The sequence below is a fragment of the Opisthocomus hoazin genome, chromosome 25 (assembly GCF_030867145.1).
Source record: "Opisthocomus hoazin isolate bOpiHoa1 chromosome 25, bOpiHoa1.hap1, whole genome shotgun sequence".
In the NCBI taxonomy this organism is placed as follows: domain Eukaryota; kingdom Metazoa; phylum Chordata; class Aves; order Opisthocomiformes; family Opisthocomidae; genus Opisthocomus; species Opisthocomus hoazin.
In genome coordinates, this window is record NC_134438.1 from 6,249,640 (window position 1) to 6,272,273 (window position 22,634).

A 22,634-nucleotide genomic window follows, 5' to 3' on the forward strand; every position below is an offset into this window, starting at 1 on the left:
CATAGCTGTGTGCCACAGTAGTGTGCCCCGCAAAGCCAATCTCAGCTCCGTGCTCCAGGGCTGAGATGAGCCTTGCAGCCTAAGGGCAGAGACCCTCACCCACTGCATTGTTCTTGTACCAAAAGAATATGTTCAGGCCTCTTCTTGGTGTCTTGTGAGCACTCTTCTGCGGTTCTCTATCAGGTTGTGAGTCAAATAGTAACCAGTCTTTTTTTTGTTTGTTTTTTTTCCCCCCTCTACCTCCTTTCCTGCAAAAATAGCTGTGCAAGTTTTAGTGGCGATGGTGTTGAGAGTGCCGTAGTTCTGGATGGAGAGGGAGCTGGGTGCAGAGCAGCTCTGTACAAGTTTCATCTTCTGATTGTGCGCCTAAGACACCAGAGCTGTGTGACTGTTTTCATATACTCCTTGCTTTGAGAGGTGCTGCCTGCGTTCCTGGCCCAGGATCCCTACGGCAGCACCTGAAAGCTTCCTCATCCTTGGCATTTTTTTGCATTGACTTCTTCCAGACCTGTCTTCAGAATGAACATTGGTTTTTCCTGAGTCCTTTCCAAGCTGCCTTCGCATGCTTCCTGTTGCTTGAGCGCTGCTTTAGCCAATGCCCTGAGAGAGGCTCGGTTTCAGTGTTTGCAGGCTGCGGATGCTGCGGTCCTGTCCAAGTCTGATCCTTTGGGTCTGATCCTGCTGTTGAAGATCATTTACAGATGTGTTAGGCTGAACTCATAGGCCAGGGCTGGGGTTCAGGACATATTCTCACACTTGTTAATATGGAATTGGGAGGGGTTTTGTTTGAAAGCAAGTTAACCCTGTTCTCAGGAGCGAGAACCTTTTCCTCTGTATATATTTTAGGTACGCATAAAATGACAGATTGGAAAAATATCTGTGCAGCCTTTGTTTTTGAGCAAGGCCAGGAGGATGGGAGCAAACATCATACTAATCTTGTTAGGGTCTGGCAAAAGCTGCCAAGTGGGGATGACCACGTCTGGCTCCTGTACAAGGAGAAGACAGAGGACAGTTCCTGCTCCAAAGAATTTAGTCTGAGGCCTTGACACTACAGACATTTCTATGCATAACCCTTGTTTTTCTCCTGTAAACAAAGAACAACCACCCCAGCACCCGTGTCAGTCTGTGTGCGTGGTCCTTGACATGGGACCAAAGCGGACCAGATCTAGTGGAACCAAAGGGGGAGAGCCTGACTCTCTCAGGACAGAAAAGGACTAATTTAATTTGTAGCAAAATATTAAAGGGAATTGGGTTCATAAGACTTCTGTTAGTATTGTTAATGCTTGGGGTGTGTTTTACACTTGTGACACTACATGCAATCTTGTACATGCCAAGACACACACACACACCATCCCTCTCCCTCTTAAAACCTGGGTCTTAGTTCATGGAAATTCGGGAGTTTGGTGATGGCAGAATTAGGGCCTCGTTAGTGACTGTTGCTATTTACACTTTGGCAGCTTCTCAAGTCAAATTCTAAGGCTGACAAGGTTACATCAGCTCTTACTGGTTTTGTACCTGAGCCTTTTTTGTAAAGCATTTGGTTAGAGATGCGTGGGGACAGAACCTGCCGGACCCATAATTGCTGAGATTGCGGGTGGTTTGGTGATGCTGTTCCTCCTAAGTGTCCTTGAATGTAACTTGTAAAAGAGCTGCGGAGACAATTCTCAAGTGTCTGTGAAATGCCTGTATTCTGTGAGTGCTTAAGCCATTGTGGCTGTCTGGCTGCTTTGCAACGAAGCAGAGAAAATGGATCTGTTTACAGTTGCTGTTTAGGCTGGGGGGGAGAGGGGGCTTCTGGGACAGGTTTGTACCTATTTAGCAGAAGTGCTTTCACGTATTGCTTCTCCCCTCTGCAAAGAGTTGCAGCTGGTTGGACAGAAGATGGTGAATCTGGACTGTTTGCAGATCAGCTTTCCAAATGCACTTTATGGTCTCTGCATAAGTTTCCAGATCTGTGTCTAGGCGATACATTGCATATGTCCCAACCTTGCTCCCTTTGGAGTTTACATCATTTGTTTTTAGACTTCCAGTATATTTTCTCTTCCTCTTCCAAAAGCTGTAAGGAATTAGCTGCTAAACTAAAACAGGAGGGCAATTCTTCTGCTGCTAAAGAGCCGAGTTTTGGCCGTAGCTGCTGTTGAGCGCAGAGCCCGAGTCTGTAGCACGGCTTCTAGAGCAGCTCCTCTCTTCTGCTGCCAGACAAGTAGTGCTAACGCCTTCTGCATGGCAACGCAGGTGAGGAGGAGCTGGGATGGAAAACTCGGAGGTGAGGCCAAAGTGGCAAAACTAGGATGGCCAAAAGGAGGTGTTGAAACCTTGGCCAAATGGCTGCAAGCGAGCCCTGGTCATCTTCCTCATCCAAGGCTCCAGCTTCACGGAGCCTTTGCAGTGGCCACAGGAGGCCATGACTTCCCTGGGGAGCCTGGCAGCTGAGGCTGAGGCTGAACTGGGGGGAAAGTGGCTATTTTCTCAGCTATTGAGGCATGGTGGCGACAGACGTGATCGGCTGAGTTGCAGAGGGTGTCTGTCCCATCGCCGTCTCCCTCACCTGTAGCTTCACTCTGGCCCTTGTGCGTATCCAAGTGTATGTGCTGGTTTGGCTAATCCCCCGCTCCCCACCCTGCCCAGCTCAGTGGGGTGCCTGGTCAACGCGTGCGTCCCAGCTTTTTAAAATCTCTTTATGTGCTTCAGAGCTCTTTGCCTGTGAGCTGGGAGATGGACTCCTGGTCGCCCGATGTCTTGGAGGCTGTGGATCTGCTCTGAAATCACACCAGTGAGGTACAGAGTCAGTGCTACCCGAGAGCCCAGTGGGCAGAGATGCGGAGAGGTCACTGCTCTCGGTGTCAGCCTAGAAGGACGGGCTGTCACCCGGCTGTCACCCGTCACCTGGGCAGGAGGATCGTGGTTTAAAGCTGGTTTCCCAAAGCAGGGGTCATTGAGTGTTGATCTCAGTCAGTCCTGAACTCAGGGTAACCGAAAGGAGAAAGGAGTGTTACTATTTACTTCAGTACCAGGAACTCAGCATCCCCTATGGGAGCCAAACTGCCAGTTTCTATTGATACTTTTTTTTTCTTTTTTTTTTTTTTTTTTTCCCCTCCTCCCCACTGGCATTGCACACATGAATTCCCCCGAGGCGGCTCTACAGATCCCAGCCTCAAACTCCCTTTGCAAAACCCCAGAGAGCTTTCCAGGGTTGGATTTCCCGGGAGTCTTGGGCCTTTAGCTTCTCCCACTAGTCCTCTTACTGGAACGGTCTGGCAGAGAAGCTGGTTTTGCTGGGCTGGATCAAAGCACCTCCTTTCTCTCGTGGCTGGCCTCCCTGGCTTTCTAGCAGCAAGCCTTGCATATACCCTTCCACAGCAGGTCCCGCTCGCAGCATTGCGAACACCCCCAGCGAGAGGAGGTGGGGAGCAGGAAAGTGTCTCATTACTCGAGATGCGAGCTCTACAAGCTCCAGCATCTCCCAAGGGTGATCCTCCTGCCTTTAAACCCCCACATCACATCGGGAACGCGGCTCCGGGGAGTGACGTTTGCAGAACCGCCTGTCCCAGGCGCAGTGGGCCGCTTTTAGCCCCGTGGCCTTCAGAGAACCAAGCGCTTTCTGGGGTGAGGCCATTTTGGTGGGCACACAAAGAGCTCTTGCTTCCTGCAAACCAAACCAAACTCTCTCTTCTTTGTAGATTTTTCTATGTAGAACTACATATTCTCCTCTGCAGGAAACTCCTCCTTGTAAAGGATAGATTTACTGTCCTGCTGAGTTAAACAAGGGAGATGCTGGCCTTCCCCTTTGCTTTGGAGATTCAAACAAATGACAGGTGATTTATTTTTAGCATTATCTCTTTGTCTACGAGGAGGGGGGGGCATGTTATAAAGGCTCAGGGGTGCTGGGAAGTAAAGCTATATACGCATAAAGACTGTTTCAATGCTGAACACTATAAATTCAGTGGTGGGTAAAAAAGAATGTAAATATGCACTTAATGCAGAATTTTATGAATGGTCATAATTTAATATATTGCAAACTTTGTAAATACTTGGAAAAAGCCTGTAAAGTGTGTAAATAAATGAGATTTGTATGTAAGAAGAATAAAAAAAGTTTTTACTTTTTGCAATTAAATATAAGTGTTAATGCACCTTTTCCCCTTTCCTGAATTTGTTGTTTTTCTTTTCATGTTGCATGTCAGCCATTGAGGGGATATTTAACCCTTTTTAGGGCACTTTTTCTAGGTGGAAGTGTCATTTTAAGTGAAAAGGCAGAACACTTTCATTTGGAAAATGTCAAACATTGTAGAAAATGTTTTGTCAGTTTTAGCCTGGTTCCCTAAACAGAGGTGATGCAACAGCTCTGCCTGTCCCTCCTTTTTTCCTAATTACAATCTTTGTCCTTCCTTCACAATTCAGCTTGTTTCAGGCAAACCTTGAGGGCCAGAAGACAATAAGCACCTCCAGAGTTCATAAAAACAGGCGAGTAGAGGAGAGAAAGATCCCGCTATACCAGGACAATGCGTTAGCCATGTTAGACACCAGAGAAGCCCTGCTGAAGACCCTCGAGATGTGAGTCAGTAGAAAATCAGGCTTCGTTTTGTCTGTGGTGCAGAGTTGTGCCTTTCTGGAGCCCGCTGGCCTTGAGCCAGACCCCGCACAGTCCGTTGGGTGTCCGTGTGTGGCTCCGGTCTCTGTGCCGAGGCTGCCGGCTCCCCGGCCATGCGTGGACGGGCTGGTCCTTGAGTGAGCAGCAGGAGAGCTGCATTCCTCATGCGCTTGCCTAATGCCGGCTGGACACGAGCTCGTCACTCCAGGGTGGGGCTTGGACCTTGCGCTGCTCATCTCGATGCTTCAGATGCTGGCTCCAGAAAGAGCCATCGGGGCAGGTTGGGGAGTTGGGCAATGGCCCTGCACCCCCTTTGCCAGCAGCTGCGCCTGACCGTGCCAAATGCATCGGCTGTTACGTATCCCCACGAGCCACGTGCCCTGGTTGTGACTCCTCCAGGGCTGTTTTCCTCACGAGCACTGTGTGTGTCCCGTTTTCCTTAATCCTACGCTATCTCCTGCGACGTTTAGGATGCTGTAGTGCCAGGGGCTATGTGGAGCTTGGCCCTTCATCAGCCCATCATGTTTGCAGAGACCAGTATGTGCGTTGGGGTCTTCTCTGCACTGCCTTGTTCCTTGCAAGCCAGGCCACAGCAAGCTGGCTGATGGGAGCTGGAGCCAGCATTAATCCTTTCTAGTTGTTTCTCCAGAGATGCAGCAGCAGAGCTTTTGAGGTGTCTCATGGTGGAGACGGGTTTGCCTTGACCCAGACTCCAGGCCTGCAGTTTGACTAAGCAATAAAGGGGAAGCTTTGGTTTGAGCAGAGGAGTTGAAGATAGCCTGCTGAGATGTTAGCCTCGGATCCTGCTTGCAGAAACTGTTCCACTATTGAGAGTACAGTAGACACTGGACCTAACGAAGGAGAAGGTAATATGCAGAGGTAGGAGATTTGGAGGACAGCAGGAGAGCTGTGGTGGCAAGAGGGGTGATGAGCATGGTCCAAAGCAAAAGGAAAAAAGGCAAAGCATTGCCTGGGGAGCCGGGAGGGGAGAGGGGGAGGCAGAGCCGGCAGCGTGTGATTAACTTGGCTCTGCTAGCCAGAGCTGCCCACCCGCTGATCCTTTCTAATAGCCTGCGATCCCCAAAGGCAGCTTCTGGAGCAGAGCCGAGGCCATTGCACAACCGCAGATGGGAGGAAGAGGCTGGAGGCTCTCTGCCAGGCTGTCTTGGTGCCAGGGCCGTGTTGGACACCTGATGTTGAGGCCTCCAGGTGTCTGCCTGGGGACCGAGCACAGCCTGTCCCTGCAGAGCTCGTGGCTGGTTACTCCAGCCAGCCCTGGAGGGAGCTATATGCTCTCAACTCCCTTTTGTGGGGGCAATTTCAGCTCTGTATCCTGTTCTTCCTCTCCTGTTCACCCTTCTGATGGCACAGGGAAGGGGCATCAGCCCTCTGCTACCTAGGGTGGCCCTTCCCTGGCTGCCCGCTGCTTTCCCCCAGGCACAGACACGGGGCTGGGCGAGGTGGGCTCTGAGTCCCAGCTGGGGAGTTGCTACCCTGCAAACTGCTCTCAGCAGTTGCATCTCGCTGCCTTCATTTCTAGACGCAGCTGCATTCCAGGGACAGGGCAGGACCCTTGTATAAAACCGGGCTTTGCTGGTTGCTTAGGGATTGTTATGATAGTTCAGGAGAAAAGGGACAGGAGGTAGAAGAGAGGACCTGTAACTGAGGGCCAAGGGGATGTCTGAGGTTTGGAGCAGCAGAGGCTTGGGTGAAAAATGCCCATCCAGGGATTACAATTCAGGCACGGGGTCTGTCTCGGGAGTGGACCTTGCACACTCCTTGGCACCAGCCATGCTGCTGCTCCTCCATCAAGGCCGATATGTGAGATGGGTGTGTACCGCAGGGCTCCGAAACTCTGCGCTAATAAAGAAATACGTTTCCTCCCCAATCTTCAAGCTGTTGGGTGTTCCTTGCTTTTGGGAGGTGCTTTAAATCTGACTGCCAGAGCCGTGGGCTGCTAAGAGCAGAAGCTGGCTGCACGATGCTGAGCTCAGGTCTTCCTCCTGTTTTCCTGTTGCTCACAGTGCTGGAGCTGAGCTGGTCCCTCACCGATGAAGAAAAGAAAATAATCTTGGATGAGCATAATAAATACCGCTCCCAGGTCTCTCCTCCTGCTATGGATATGCTGAAGATGGTAAGTGGCTTTTATCGCAGGGGAATGTCAGAGGGTGTTTGTGTAGTGCAAGCCTTGATCTTAATGTTAAGAGGCATCAGGGTTTTCTTTAGGGGAGGCAGAGCACTTCTGCTGTAGAGTTCCAACCAGGTATGAATGGAGGGGTTCCCTAAATTGCCGCCAAAGAGCTGAGTTACCTTTCGCCTGTAAAGTTGTCTTTATTTGTGGAAGTTCCTAAGTGTGATCCGAGTCCCCTGATGCTCCATGTGGGAGCGACGCAGCGCTCACTCACATGAGTGCCCGCTGGAGCTCCTTGTGATGGGGAGGAAAGGCGGGTGAGACATTGCCATGTGCGGGTGCCCTGGGCTGGAGGGGGAATCCTGCTGCATGGGGCTTTTGCCTTTGCAGGTGAGTGGGCTTTTATCTGTAGGAGAGAGCATCAACTTCAAACATGACTAGCAGGTCATTCAGCTACTTGAGCTTTCCATCACTCACCTAATTCCTACCATAACTTGTGGGCGATCTCCCATTTTGCTTGGGGAAACTGAGTCAGGTGCCCACCATCACTTGTAGCTGCAGTGGGAACAAAAACAAGCTCTTGGGCTGGTGCTGCTTTTTGTCTTATTCGGGCCCTTGATTTGATTAAAATTTGGCTATTGTGTTTCATCTTGCACCACACCTGATTATTCTCACTGTTTGGTGGACGAGGAGGAGGACAACTGTTTGCCATGGAGAGCTGGAGTGTTTTGCTCTTTCAGTCACAGTGTGCTTGGAGGAGACCTCTCTGTCTGGCCCAGAAGTTGCCCAGACTGAATTAAACCTTTGTGGGCTGGTAAATGGGAGCTTGCCGAGCAAATGGAGGAAAAGGCTGTATTCAGGTGTAGGAGGTGTGACTGGTGGCTTCGGACTCAAAGGGGACAGAGCCAGAACCCTAAGCAGCATGGTTCCGTGGACACCCAACAAAGCACGGCACAGAAAACTTGGAGATTAGGGGCTTTGGAGCCAAAGTCTTAGAGAAAGTCTGAGGGAAACAATTTCTCAACAGCCTTAAGCCAGCAGCAATTCTGAACCGGTGACTGCTGCTCCCGGCTGAAGCTTCGATTGCAGATCGCGTGCTTTGAGGTGCTCCCCTCCGCAGCGGTGCTTTGTTTCTGCTCGAACATACACGACCCACTCGCAGTCCAGAGCCAAAGGCTTTTTTGCATGTGGTGTTTTTTTTTTTTTTTTAAGAACAACAAATGTTTAGCTTACAGCAGCCCTGACAATTTCTTGGTAGAGGTTTTCCGTGAGAACGCCGTCCTCGCCTCCCTCCCGGGACGCTTGCTTGGGCTGTCTTCGCCTCCGGAGTTCACCTGCTGCCGTGGCACTGTGCCCGGCTGAGGTCACCCCACGCTGCTGTTTGGGACACGGATCTGGTTGCTGTGGAAATAGTTAGGCAATGGGGGGATACGTAGCCTAAAGCCACTTTTTTTAATGAGGCAAGTCCTGCAGGTGCGAGTCCCTGTTGACGGAGCCCAGCTCCGTGCCAGAGGAAGAGGGGCGTGCGTTCCCCAAACTGGGTTTCCAGCCGTCGCTCTCAGTCTGGCTTGTGGCCACGGTGGGAGGTCAACCAGTGCTCTGTGCCCCCATCCAGATATTTTGGTGTTTCTTTCTCCCCCAGTGCCTTAGCGCTGCTGCTCAGGGCCCCATCCGCATCCCCTCGACACCCTGATGGTGCCGTGCTCTGTCCCCTTTTGAACATGGTGCCATGCTCTGTCCCTCTGTCCTGGCTCCACCGGGGAAGGTCCCTGCTCAGGACCCGCCATTTGCTGGGCTGCCTTCCAGCCCACTGCAAAGCAAATCTTCTGTCTCCATCAAATGGCACAGGGTCGGTCCAAACAGCTGCGGCCTCCCCGTCAGAAAACCTCTCCTCCTCCTCCTCCTCCTGCATATCAACGCGGCCAGCGGGGGACTGGTGGGGGCCGGTGGGCTCAGCTGGCGGTGGGGCGGCTGCCACTCCAGAGGGGCTCTTGGCAGGCAGCTGGCCGGCTGCCTCTCGGATCCAGGCAAGCAGATGATGTTTCCCAGGAGCGTGGGCTCCCAGGCTCTGTGCAGCTGCTAGGGGAGATGGGTCCTGCTCTCCTCCCAGCCGTGCCCTGGTCAAACAGGGATGTCCCCAGGCCCCCTCCTGTGTGGCCCAGGGTGAGTTTCTTCCCTTCCTCCATCTAACTTCACCGTTTCTCCCTGCTGAGTTGAGGATGCTCCATGATGATGTTAGAGATGTTCCCACCAAGGTTGTGAGAGTCATGCTGATGTACTCACCTTCCTATGTTTGATCCGTAAGCTAAGGTTTGGTTTGTGCTGGGACTGGCTGTGGAGCTCCCCTCTCCTGAGGACTATGTTGGGTAGGGATTTCAATGTTACTCATAAATGGGGAAATTGTGGCCAGAGACCCCAGGGGTCCTTGGTCCGTGTCCTTGTGTATGTTGGAGAGCCCAGTGTCCCTTTCTGTGTGCTGATGCTGAGCTCCTTCCAGAGCTGGGACACAGAGCTGGAGGCCTTTGCTCAAGCCTACGCAGAGAAGTGCATCTGGGACCACAACAAGGAGAGAGGCCGACGGGGGGAAAACCTCTTTGCTATGGCCCCAACCCTGGACCTGGAATTTGCTGTGGAAGACTGGAATGCAGAGGAGAAGTACTACAACTTGACCACTTCCACGTGTGTCCCCGGGCAGATGTGTGGCCACTACACCCAGGTACCATGCTGCTGGGCTGGAAGGATGCAAACGGAGCTCTACCAGAGCTCCAGCTCGTCCTAGAGCCCTTACAAAGGGATGGGGAACCATGTAGGAATCATGATGATACAGGGGTCCTGGGTGTGATGTCAGGCATGACCAGCCTTTTGGAGAAGACCTTTTTTTAAACAAGCTCTGCAGGCCTCTTTTCGGCTACTCAGCAGAGCTGGGTGCCAGCTTGTCTTAGGTGGAGATATGAAGTCTGAGTGTTTCTTCACAAGCTTGGGTGGGAGCAAAGAGGAGCAGAGATGGTGGTGGTAAATACGAGGATGGATGTGTGGAGGGTTCCAGGACCAAAGCAGAGATGGTGATGCTCTGTGTGGGTAGACTGTAGGGTAGGAAAGGTGTGACACTGGGATACGTGGGCTGCAGCCCTGGGTTGGGAAGATGATCCAGACAGGGGCAAGGGGTAGGATCCTGAATGCTAAAGCAACGTGGGGATGTGGGACCTGGGGATGAGGGGGACATTGGTGTAGTGACAGAGCAGCCTTCAAGGCCAGGGGACACGTTGCCAACAGGGCATCTGCCTTCACCCAATCACCTCACCTTCACCCCTGGTCTTTGTCTTAGGTGGTCTGGGCAAGCACGCATCAGATCGGCTGCGGGGCAAAGTTTTGTGAGAAGATCGATGGAATTGAAACAGAGGAAATGTACCTCCTCGTTTGCAACTATTATCCCCCGTAAGTCCCATGCCTCGTGTGGCTTGGTGCATCTTGAGGGGGTTTCTGTGCTGGAAACGTCCTTCCTTCAGTCCTTGTAGCAGAGCAGGATTTGGCCTTCTTCAGAAATAAAAGCAAAGTGATTCCGAGAAAGTCCTTTGTTATCTTGGGCTGGTCATAAAGGAAGGAAGGGTTGTCTGGTGATCCTTGCCCATGATTGCAACTGCTGAGGTCTGGTTCAGCTCCTGGCACAGACCCGGGGAGGGAGCTCCCTGCTGAGAGCTGCCCAAGGCTGATGCTGCAATAGCTGAGGGTACAAACAGCAGCTCATTGCTCTGTGCCTTGTTCTTCCCCGCTGGCAGCAGCAGTCACCTGGGGTGGAGAAGCCCATTTGCACCAGCAGGAAGGGTTGGACATGGGAGGAAAGACGGGTGGTCGCTTGCAAAGCCCTGGGACCAGCCTTGGGGACCACCTACTTGGAGCTGGTGAGACCAACAAGAGCGGCCGGTCGCTGCAGACCTTCTTAGGGGTCTTTAGTAGAAGGGAGGCAAAATCGGCTGTCCAAATGCCCATCGGCTGCTCTGTTCTAAGGGGTAGTGAAGGATCTGGTCTGTGGAGCTGTCTCCCCAGGTTTTAGCAGCCTTGGGGTCAAGCTGTTGAGTAAACGGCACTGATAGCCTGTGGCTGGAGACCAGGACCTGTTTTTTACATTAATCCTGAGTTTTGCCTTGGCTGGGATATTCCAGTTGAATCAGACCCCCTCTTTGGGATGGGTGTTTCCCCCTCTCCTCACACCTTCTTTTTCTTGGCGTCTTCTGCTTCCAGGGGTAATATGAAAGGCCGGAAGCCATACAAGGAAGGACCCTCATGTTCGCAGTGTCCCGAGGGCAGAGTCTGTGTCAACTCCTTGTGTGGTAAGTGGAGGAAAGCAGCGCAGGACCCTAGACAGGCTACTGGGACTCAGACCCCTGGGTTGGGGTCCAAGCTCTGAATCCTCCTGGAGCTATCGGGAAGCCCTAGACCAGCAGTTCCAGGGCTGGACCATGAGCCATAAGGTGCGATGGCAGTCCCTAAGACAGGTCAGCTGCCTCAAGATCAGGAGGATCGGAGAAGGACCTCGTACCTCCTTAGGCAGCAGTTTTGGCCCTACAAGGATGTCCCTCAATGGGCAGGAGGTTGCGTGAGGGAGATAAGATGTCTCCAGGCTGGGAACCCCAAAGTGAGGGATGGCCCAGAGTGACCTGAGAGGGGTCGGCTGCTGCTTCACCCCCCTGCTGATTTCTGCTGGCCCTTCTCAGTGCGGGGGATCCACTGAGGTCAGGTAACCCCAGCCCTAACCCATGGCACTTTTCATCTCTTACCAGAACCCACTGTAGAAGAGACCACTCCAGCCTCTGTGACCACAAAGGCAAGCCCATCCTCCCCAACCACAGCCATGCCAAAACCCACAACCACAGCCAAACCAGAACCCACAACACCAAAGCCCGCCACAGCCAAACCAGAACCCATACCAAAGCCCACCACAGCCAAGCCAAGACCCACAACCACACTTCTAACTACAGCCAAGCCACCTCCCACAACCACACTGCCAACCACAACCACAGCCAAGCCAAAACTCCCAACCACGCTCCCAACCACAGCCAAGCCAAAAGCCACAACCACGCTCCAGACCACAACTGCACCCAAGCCACCACCCACAGCCATGCTCCCAGCAACAACCAAGCCAAAACCCACAACACTAGCACCCATTGCAACAACAGCCAAGCCAAAACCTGCCACCACATTCCCAACAACAACCACAGGCAAGCCAAAAGCCACGACACCAGCAGCCACCACAGCCATGGCCAAGCAAAAACCCACCATGCAGGCACCCACCACCACTACTGCCAAGCCAAAGCCCACCATGCTAACAACCAGCACACCAAAACACACCACAACTACCACTAAGCCAACACCCACCACACCAAAACCCACCACACCCACCACTACGGCCAAGCCAACACCCACCACACCAAAACCCACCACAAGCACCACTACGGCCAAGCCAGCACCCACCACAAGCACCACTACGGCCAAGCCAGCACCCACCACAAGCACCACTACGGCCAAGCCAGCACCCACCACAAGCACCACTACGGCCAAGCCAGCACCCACCACACCAAAACCCACCACAACCACCACTGCGGCCAAGCCAGCACCCACCACAACCACCACTACGACCAAGCCAACACCCACCACACCAAAACCTACCACAACCACCACTACGGCCAAGCCAGCACCCACCACAAGCACCACTACGGCCAAGCCAACACCCACCACACCAAAACCCACCACAACCACCACTACGGCCAAGCCAGCACCCACCACAACCACCACTACGGCCAAGCCAACACCCACCACACCAAAGCCTACCACAACCACCACTACGGCCAAGCCAACACCCACAACACCAAAACCCACCACAACCACCAAACCAAAACCCACCACAGCCACCACTACGGCCAAGCCAACACCCACAACACCAAAACCCACCACAACCACCACTTCAGCCAAGCCAACACCCACCACACCAAAACCCACCACAACCACCACTTCAGCCAAGCCAACACCCACCACACCAAAACCCACCACAACCACCACACCAAAACCCACCACAACCACCACTGCAGCCAAGCCAATACCCACCACACCAAAACCCACCACAACTATGGCCAAGCCAACACCCACCATGCCAAAACCCACCACAACCATCACTACAGCCAAGCCAACACCCACCACACCAACATCTACCACCACTGCAGCCAAGCCAACACCTGCTGCTACATCAGCAAAGCCAAAACTCACAACTGCAACACCAGCATCTACCACAACAGCAAAGATGCAGTTGAAAACTGCTGCAACCACAAAGCCAGAATGCACTGAAACAGAAAGACCCAGTCCTACTGAGGCAACTGGGCTAACTCTTTCCTTTGGGCCCACGTCAGACGTGGATTATGAAGTATCTCCAGAAGTAGAGGTAGACACTGGAGAGCCTGTTAGCCCCTTAACTACAGAGGATGCGGCCTTATTAGAAAGCATGGGCACAGCCTTCAGCCCCAGATCAGTCCCAGAAACAAATATAGGTGTCAAAGAGTACGGGAAAGAGAAATCGGCCTTTTCCAGTCCACCTCCATCCCTCAGCCAAATTATTCCAGAGATCAAGTTAGGTTTCAATAAAGCCGAGTTCGTAACCCCCTCTAAGTCAGTGGTCTTCAGCCCCGAAGAGCCCACCTTCTTGCGTTTAACATCATCTTCCAAAGAAAAAAAAGGGCAGAGCCCTGCTTTCCAGACCTCCCTCTCAGGTAAGGTAATTGTGGAGTCTGACCTGGCATGGACACTCAGACACTCAGTGATCCCCAAGCAGCATGGAGAGCGCTTGGGAGGAACCAGTATTGCACTGGTCCTCTGGATCCTTCTCTCGTATGTGGCTCCAACCCTTTTCCTCACTCTTTCCTCTAACACCAGAAGGGGCTGTTTGGATGTCTCCTTCGTGAAGCATGGTTTTGTTCACAGCCTGCTCCCCACTAACCCACCAGATGCGTCATGCCTTTGCTGGATCGGTGCACTGCTGCCTCGCACCGCACGGTGTCTTGGTGCACGTCACAGATGGAGCTGCATGAGCCGGAGTTTCTCTTTTGTTCAGATCTTCCCCTCTAACTCCAGGTTTTCTTCTCTTTTGCCAGCAGGTGCCCTGGACACTGAAGAACTGGAGACAAACTCAGACCAGACAAGCATGGATCAGCCCACTGCTGGAGCCCCCAGTACCTGCTTGGGGCTGTCACTCTTCCTCCTACCCAGTGCCATCCTGGTGGGCCTTCTGCTTTGAACAGTCTTTCTCAGCTGTCCCTGCACCAGTCACCAAGGCTTTCTTCAGCATTGGTTGTTCCACAACCCTGGTAGGCTTGGGAGACACCACGGACAATTCAGGTTGACATGCTCTCTTCTTACACTGCCTTATCTGCTCCAGCCAAGGGCAGCTGGCAGTCCCATGGGAACTTGGTCCCCTTCCTGAGGTGACCTAGGGACAGGAGGGTGTCTGCCGTAATGCTGGTGACCTTGGACGCTTCTCCTTTCTTCCCAGCCAGCCTGGGCTTCTGGTTCATTTCCAAACTGGAAGTGATGAGCTGTGTGGCTGGCAGGCCCTGCCGCACCGTGTCCCCAGAAGGACTTGGAAACCCGAGTGGCCATGAGACATGGTCACTGGTTTTGGTGTTTGTCTGCAGATGAGACACGGTGATTGGGTCTGGTGTTTGTCAGGATGAGTTTCCAGCAAATGTGCTCTTTCCCCTGCTGATGTATCTGTTTGTCTCAGTTTTGAGAAGTTTCATCTCTTCCTTTCATGTCCAAAAAGAGTGGTTTGGGGTCTTACTCCACAGGAGAGGATTTCTGTTTCCTTCCTGGTTCTGGTATAGCTGTGGCCAGTACTAGCCAGACGTGCTCCTTCCTCCTCTTCACACCTCTGCAACCCCTGCCTCCTCTCCTGCTCTCTGCCATGTACCCATCCACAGTTACTCTATTGCCATGACTTTATTTTACGCCTGTGCCTGCACCTGTGTGCACACACAGAAGAAAAACCTTCAGCGCTAAAGAGGAGTTACCAGCTCCTTCATACAGCTGCCTTCTGCATGGCTTCTTTCTTTCTGTAACTTCAGTGTATGTGAATTTAGATGCAGATCCTGGCTGACATATATTTTGTGTGTGGTGGAGCCTGGTCCAGGAGAAACATGTCATTATGTGTTCTGGTGCAACCTGAGCTCAGGAGAGCCAAGTGACTGACGTTAGAGGTTACCGGTGGTTCCACGCTTTGTTGCAGGACCGCTCGCGTTGTCTGGGACACTGTGTGTTTTATTCCCCGGTGTCTCTGCTCCCTTCACCTGAGGCTTCCCCGTCAGGTGTGTTAAATACATGACAAGCTTTGCAGACAGGTGGAAGGGACTAGGAGATACCGTCCCGTCTCTGGTTGGTGCTTCCCTTGGTTGCTTAAACAGATAAGATGGAGAACGACCCAAAGGCCAATATTTGTGTCCTCCCCCGTGATGCTGTGTGCTGTGCATCCCCAGAGCGTGCACTGAATAAATCCTGTTGTGAAAGTCTGTGGTGGGGGCGTGCGGTGTCTCGCCGGGGGACCTGGAGGCCGGGGGCCTGCTTGTTGTAGCTGTGAAACGCTCTTGGTTGTGTGCTTAGGTAGAATTGCTGAAAGACAGCATGGCTCCCGGGGGTGCTGGAGGGGTTTTTTGGGCTTCCAAGAGCACCCGCGTGCCGGTTTTTGCAAGGTTGCAACTTAATGTTTATAATCTTGCATAAAAGCAGCAGGAGGAGGAGGCTGAGGATGACGTAGGGAATATTCCCCGAGCGCCCGGCTGAGTGCAAAGCAAAAATGTGTCTCCACCAGGAATGTTTGGGCAAGGAAAGCAAGAGGAAGAGAGCTCGGAACAAAAAAAAGAGTTCAAAACCGGGGCTGGAGTGCTCCTGGTTCCCTGTTTCGAGAGGCCCGGCAGTCAGCCTCTCCCGCCCCAGACACACACTTCTTCATCTTCACAGCAAAGGGAGAAGTTAAATTCAAGTGCGTGCCCCCAGATCCCGTGTTCCTGCAGCATTTTTGCTGCCAACCGTCACCCAGCCCCAAGCAGCACGCGGGGAAAGGGCCTCGCGAGGCGTAAACTCGCAGCACAGGAGCGATGCCGGGATCGGACCTTCGCTTTTTGCTTTTCCCCATCCTTCTGCCCCTGCTTTGCCTGGTGAGGCTGCCCTTCCCGAAACCCCGCTGCGGGAGCCCAGCAGCACCCGCTCTCTTGCAGGAAACCAGCTGCTTGCGGGGTTTTTCTAGGTCACGGCCACAGCCACGGGCGGCCCTGCAGAGCGGTGACTGGCAGATGGCGGCGGCAGAGGCACCGCAGAGAACTGGGCAGCTCTGAACTCGCTACGCAGAACCCCACGGAGAGTTCAGCGCTTTATTTAATCGCAAGCATCAGATGTAGTTAAGAGGCAGATTAAAAATAACCTCCTGCCCGGGTGCTGTGGCTGCTGTACGCTCTCGTTGCAGGCTGAGCTGCTTTTGGGGGAAAAAAATCCAGCCTTGGGTTAAGGACAGATGACAGAAATACAGATGGAGCGGCTGCTGTTTGCCTGTTCTAAGGGGTGAGGGTTCAGGCAGGGATGGAGCTGGGAGAGCATTTCGGGACCGCAACTGTTTTCCCATCTGGGTGGAAGGAGACTGTAGCATTAATTCCCTACGAACAGTAAAAAGAGCAGAAAAGCGTTTCTCCTCCCAGCAAAATCAGGGCGTTTGGTCAACACCTGATTTTTTGCAATGCTGGATCCCCCACCCTGCTGAGAGCCATCATGGAGCTGGGAGCAACAGTGCTGCTGCTGAACACCTGAGCAGAAGCCCATCCAAATAGTACTAGGATTTAAATATTTTATCCTGATTCTGAGGCTAGTGATTCTTCTAAAAACTGAGGAGTTTTGTTTTCCTTAAGGTTTTGACTTCTGGACTCACACAGTTGTGCAAGGACGTATTTATGTAGTTCCATGTAATAGAAAATTCCAGATCAGAAGGCAAATCCCCTTTCCTCCTCCCCTGGCAGCCCAGGACAGCGGGTCCGAGCCCTGCCAGCACAAGCATTTGGGGTGGTTTGGTTTAATCCCAAATTAAGAAGCTTTAGGGAAGGAGGGAAGGCAGTGGCGAGGGCAGGGTGTGGTGTGGTGCACAGGGGAGGACAGAAAACATTCAAAGCAGACTTCTGCAGCATTTCTACTCCATTTCTGGGGTTGGCTCAAAGGTTGCTCTGGCACCGAGGTGACCCAGCAGGCAACTCCGTGGAGGGGAAAGGAGCCAAGACCCCAGCAAAGGTGCTGTCGGGTCCTGGCAGCCCCACGGCCATGAGTGGTGAGGGGAGGAGGAGGCATTGAACTATCAGCTGTGGTCAGCTGGGTTAAAATCACAGGATTTGTGGTGTTTGTAAGGCCTGGCTGCTACACCAAACCCACCTGCTTGGTTCCCCCCATAGCCCCGGGGTTTGTTTCCCAGCAGGGAGAAGGATCTGCCTGCTGCAAGTTGAGTTAGAGGAGGTTGCTTGGCTTCGGCTCCTGAAGCTCCCCTGAGTGCTGTGAGTTGGAAGCATTGGGGCAAGCGTGTGTGCCATCCTGGGACATCTGCAGGAGGGGCTGCGATGCTGGTAGGTCCGGCCAGCTGCTGAGTGTTCCCTCGGAGTGTCTGGGCTGAAAACGCTCTCGTCCTGCAGCGTCCCGGGGTGCCGGCGGGGAGACGCCTTGCTCCCTCTTGAAGAAGGCACCTGCCCTCCTCGCCATGGCTGCCCCACTGAGATGTGCTGTGGGAGGGAGCATGGCCAGCGAGTTAGCTGGGGGTCCCAAATATCCAGAGTTACAAGCTCGAATGGGCTGCTGACCCTCCTCCTGGACAGAGGCTGCCCTTCCCCGTATGCCAGGAAGCATTAGAGAAAGTAAATATTGCCTTGGTGGGTTTCTGAGCCCTAGCTGGCATTTATCGGAGACAAGATAAGGAGTTAGTGGAGCCGAACGGTCGCTGTATTCTCCTGTTGCTGGTATCAGAGTTATAAACATGCTTACAGCAAGGACTGTGCAGGGCAGAGAGAGGCCCATCCTGCAGCCCTTGAGCTGGCTGAGGGTGAGGAGGGGGGTTAGGGCTTTGTGACAGGATTCGGGTTGGCCCAGGAAAGCACCTCCTGACAGCCAGAATGGATGGTCGCAGCTGCTCGGCCAACCCAGTCTGCCCCATGTCCTCGTTGGGTGCTGGCTGTGGCTTCCCTCCCACGCTCAGGATTTTGGTCAGACAGAGAATGTGGCCAGTGACACGCAGGAACGCTGGCCACCTCTCTAGAGGCCCCAATTCACCAGCCAAGCTCTCTTAAAGGCAGTAAAAAGACACTGTTTTAAAAAACAAAGAAGTCAAAACGAGTTTATTTTCACAAGAGAATATCTCCAGTAATATTTTATTCATGGATTCCAGCTCGCACAGTTTCAGTGCTTGAGATTCTCTGCATCAACATCAATGCAACAGAGGGGGACCGAAGTGATTTCAGTTGGGACACCCAGGATTAGTTCTTCTCTAGGGGATACCTCTTCAATAGGGAGTGGCCATGCCGCTCTGTTCCGATGCTTGTGGTGCTATTTTGGTACCTTCCGAGCAATTTGCGGGCAGGAGCCCTGCCCCTTAGCAAGCAGCTAGAGGATAACAATGCATCGAAGAGGACCAGGCTGTAGTTTTGCACAGCAAGTCACCAGGCCTGCTGAAGAGCCAGATTTATGGGGAGAGGACTGCATTCCTTTGCCGCTAGACACTGCAGCATCCCCACCCACCAGCTGCTGCCCAGCCTGAGGAAGTCGCGTCCCAGCCTCCCTGCAGCTACGCCCCAGCCCAAGAAGCAGAGGAGCCTTAAACAAGCTGCTTCATTTTGGGGAGTCCCGTGGCCCAAGCAGTCAGGTCTAGGTCTCCCTGTGCATTTGGTCAGGGTGAAATGTGAGGGCTCCAATTTATTTTTGTAGCTCTTTTTCTCCCGCTTCATCTGAGAAGGTGTCCTCTGCTTGCCCTCGCTCCCCAAGGTCTCGGATCTCATGCGTTTCCCTGACAGTGAGATGGCAGTGATAATGGCCTGAGATGTCCTTCAGTCTTGAAGAACTGATGGCAGCCCTGATCATGTTACAGCTCTGCTCACGGTCTCAATCCTACTTACTTCAGAATATGCAGAGGGGTAGTCCCATCTGCTCCTAAGAAAGAGAAGAAATAATGATTCCCTGTCCCTTGTCATGTGCCTGAGCTCTGAAACGTGCTGTCTTCTTGTATGTCTGTTGTCAGATGACGGTGCTACTTGCCTGGGAGAACCCAGAAGGATTAGGACTTGCTCCCTTTGGCTCACATCTATTCCTTGCCTGTCTAGCCTCCAGGACAGGGTGTTAGTCTGAATTGTTGGCTTAGTCTATGTAAATACACAAAAGCCCTAATCTCCTCGCCAGGGTTTGCATATAAGTGAGTTAGGTCGATACGGATTATCAAATCAAAAAGAACCACGCTCTAACTCTGTACCACGGGGGAGCTGGGAACTTGTTGAAAACAGAATGCGCTTCCTGAGCAGGGGCCAACCAGCCAAACCTGATCAGCTCCCAGGGCTTTGAGTCCACAGGCTAAGCTCGCGCTTGGATCTAGTTCTTAACCCAAGCTTCAGAACCAGGTGCAGCAAACTTAAATCACAACCTCCGATCTATCCTCTTTGTACCAAAGTATCCACTTCCCTCCAGATTCGAGGACAGAACAGAAAAGAACAGCACACAAACCCGTTACAACTTGAACCTATCTTCTGCAAAAAGAGAACAGAACTGAACACCAGGAGCTGATGCACCAACTCATTTCATTGTTTCTCTTGCACCCATTAAACAGAGAGAGAGATATTCCATGTAAGTAGGTGGCTCCATGCTCATAGGACCGAAGCACGGAGCAGACCCTGGAAGAATGCAATCCTGGATGCTGCAAGTGAAGACCCACTGAACTGTTCAACAATGCCATGCTGCGTTTTGGGGTCCTCAGCAGAAAGAAGGAATGCCTCAGGAGCTCTGTGGCTGAGCCAGTCTGCCGGTGGTTTTGCTGCTCTTTAAGGAAGGCAATAGACTGTATAGTTTTCACCTGAAATGGGATAAAATCCCTCCCACCAAACTATACAACCTACTACCTCACCTCCACAGAGCAGTACAGAGGTCTCGCCTGATGCCCGGCCGTATCGCTGGCTTTGCATTACTTGCACCACCTGCCTCCATGCTTGGTGTAGAAGCAGATGACAAGAACTGAAGACCTGACTGTCTCCTTAGGAAAGACAGTAGATTGTATAGTTAGCTCAAAGGGAGGATCGGACTCCACAACTATTCAATCTACTACCTCAGCCTCAAGGACAGCTTGGGACCATGCCAGTCTAAGGCAGCGAGATGATCCTTATCCAGGCGTCAGCTGTTCTGGGGCTCCTGCAAAGAGAAATGCATGAAAATTCATCAGACTTCATGATGTTAGGGAAAAGGAGTCTCGTACCCAACCTTGTCCTGGAGCTCCCTTTCCTTTTTTAAGCCTCCTGCAGTCCTCTTGGACTATACTTTATCCTTGGTTATCGCACTGGCTGCAAACTTTATGCGCCCAAGGGCTTACAGAAGCCATGGCCCGCCCCTTTGAACCCAGGGCCGTACATGCAGCTAGCACGTCCCTTCTGAAACTGCAGTAACGCCAAGTAACATACAGCCAGGCTGACCTCACCTCTCGAACACACAGCGTATCTAGAACAAACCTGCCAGACCAGATAAGAGAATCCATCAATTTAGCTGCTGTGCACTCCAGGGAATTGAGCAGATTAGAAATAACTGAGTACAAGGAAGCTTTTAGGCTGCAAATGTAATGGTATCGAGTACATCAAGGCAGATCTCATTTCCTAAACAAATGAGTGCAACATGCAGGCTTGGTGTCGCTTTAATGCTACGGCACAGCCAGGCAATATTAGCATGGATCTGAGACAGACTGGCTTCGCCCCAAGCCCTTGGCTCACCTTCTAAGACTTTTTCATTCTCTGTACACCCAAATACAGATGCAAGGTATTAAGCTGGTAGTTTAAAAGAAATGTGTGAGGTTCTTCTACAATGAGAAAGAATTCCCTGTGAAGATTAAAGAAGCCATAACAAAAAGGGAGTCACTGGTAGCACGTTCAGGGCATGTGCAGCGTGGCAGAGACCCGGAGGAGGACTCCCCGTGAGAGCTCAGCAGGAGGGGTCCCCAGCCTCCCCGACGTCTGCTGGCCGCTGTGGTGGGAGAGGCAGGGGTGAAGGCAGAAGTCCCCGAAGGGACAAAGCTAATGCTTTGTGCATCTGCAGCTAACAGGCAGTGGCATAAATCAGTGAGGTTCCCGACGGTCTGGTGCGCGGTTGTAGCTGGGACCCTTGAGGTGCGAGTTTAGGATGGGGTACAAGGGGAATCTTTGCAGCGAGGCTTGGAAAGTGCCCCCGTTCCTCTGCAGAGCTGCCCAGAAGTCCTTCTCACTGGCATTCAACACAGCCCAGGTAATTTTCTTAATTTCCTTTGACAAACTCAGCCTTCACAAGGGATGACCTACTGTGCCAGGCCATCTGGCCCAGGCCTCTCCTAGTGTGACAGGGTATAAACAATGTCAAAAAATCAATGTCGCAGGACTGATTCCTATAGCATTTAAGTACCCAGCCCACCCACAGTGCCAGGTACCTTGCATCCCAAACAACCTTCTGATGGGAAATGTTACTCTTCCTGTTTTATTGGCACTGAAAGTGATGCGCAGAGGTTGCGCATCCCTCCTCAGCACACGCAGCACCAGCCAGAGCTTCACCAAGGTTACAGCCAGGCTCAAAGGACCATCCAGGCTGCCACAGGCCACCCTGCCTCCTCAGGGACAGAAGAATTAGTCTAGACTAAAGTGTTTCAGCTTTCCAAAAATTAAGCTTGTGCCACAGGCATCAATCACAAGGGATTGTGGTGGCAAGAAAGTCTGCGGCTGCTGCAGTGGTAGAGGACGGGGGAGGTGGGGGGCCCAGGTGATTGCGTCGGGTGATGCATATAGCAGAGGACACTCATCTTCTCCAAAGAGAAGCTTGGCAACTGACCCGGAGGAACAGTTTTCCCTGGTTCACAGTCTGGTGGCTTGTATTATTTCAGCCCTATAAGCAAGATGTATAGGCCAGGCATTTAAAAGATCGCTTTTGATACCATTGCAGAGAACTGGCGTTTGGGCCAGTCTCAAACTGTGGGTAGGAAATTGCATTAAATAACTCCTAGTTCATATAGACCTAATTGCGCATGGAGAGGGGGAAAAAAAATCCCTTCTGACTTCTATAAGTAATCCTGAAAACAGGAGATTCAATTATTATAATTGTCTTAATGAGTATAGGTTTCGGGAATACCGAGTTGCTGACTCTGCAATCCTGATCATGCCAGGATCTGTGAAGACAGGAGGCAGCCAGGAGGATTTAGAAATGCTGTGCCCGGTAAGGATCACTCTGACCATCCTACCCGTGGCATCACTGTCACGCTTGTTTGTGCCAGGTGCTGTACCAGTTGTAATGACAACAAGCCCTTCTCCTGGATGGCTTGTGGTCTGAACCACCAAGGCAAAAGATGGGGAAAGAAGGAGAAGCAGAGAGTTGACCAAATCTGCCAAAGATCACACAGCAAGTCTGTGGTAAAGCTGATAAAGCAGCCTTGGGAAGTCCTGCTCCAGTCTCTGGTCACACTGCCAGAGCAATGGCTTGCCTGGGCCAGCCGAACCAGGTTAGGGCAAGTGGATATCCACCTCTCCTGACTGTCTTAGGGAGGGAAAAAGTGATGTTCTGTTTTAATATCTGCAGGAGAATCATAGATCCTGGGAGAAAGAAGATCACACACAAACTGGATAACAGCTCAGTGGTAAAACCCCGCTGGGGTTTCAC

At 52.3% G+C, this 22,634-nt stretch overlaps 1 protein-coding gene across 4 annotated transcripts; it reads left to right on the forward strand.

Moving 5' to 3' along the window:
* The first annotated feature begins 60 nt into the window (after positions 1-60).
* Positions 61-15,278, forward strand: PI16 (peptidase inhibitor 16). 4 transcript variants are annotated; one of them, XM_075442804.1, is made up of 9 exons: positions 61-3,815; positions 4,399-4,551; positions 5,238-5,454; positions 6,613-6,722; positions 9,217-9,435; positions 10,045-10,154; positions 10,959-11,047; positions 11,498-11,541; positions 13,856-15,278. In XM_075442804.1, the coding sequence occupies exons 3-9, from the start codon at positions 5,376-5,378 to the stop codon at positions 14,102-14,104; spliced, it is 900 nt and encodes a 299-aa protein (XP_075298919.1). In that variant the 5' UTR covers positions 61-3,815; positions 4,399-4,551; positions 5,238-5,375; the 3' UTR covers positions 14,105-15,278. The 4 variants fall into 4 exon arrangements, with proteins under 4 accessions (XP_075298919.1, XP_075298920.1, XP_075298921.1 ...); XM_075442805.1 differs by lacking the exon at positions 11,498-11,541 and having other exon boundaries at positions 13,856-14,085; XM_075442806.1 differs by lacking the exon at positions 11,498-11,541 and having other exon boundaries at positions 13,859-14,085.
* The last annotated feature ends 7,356 nt before the right edge of the window (positions 15,279-22,634 follow it).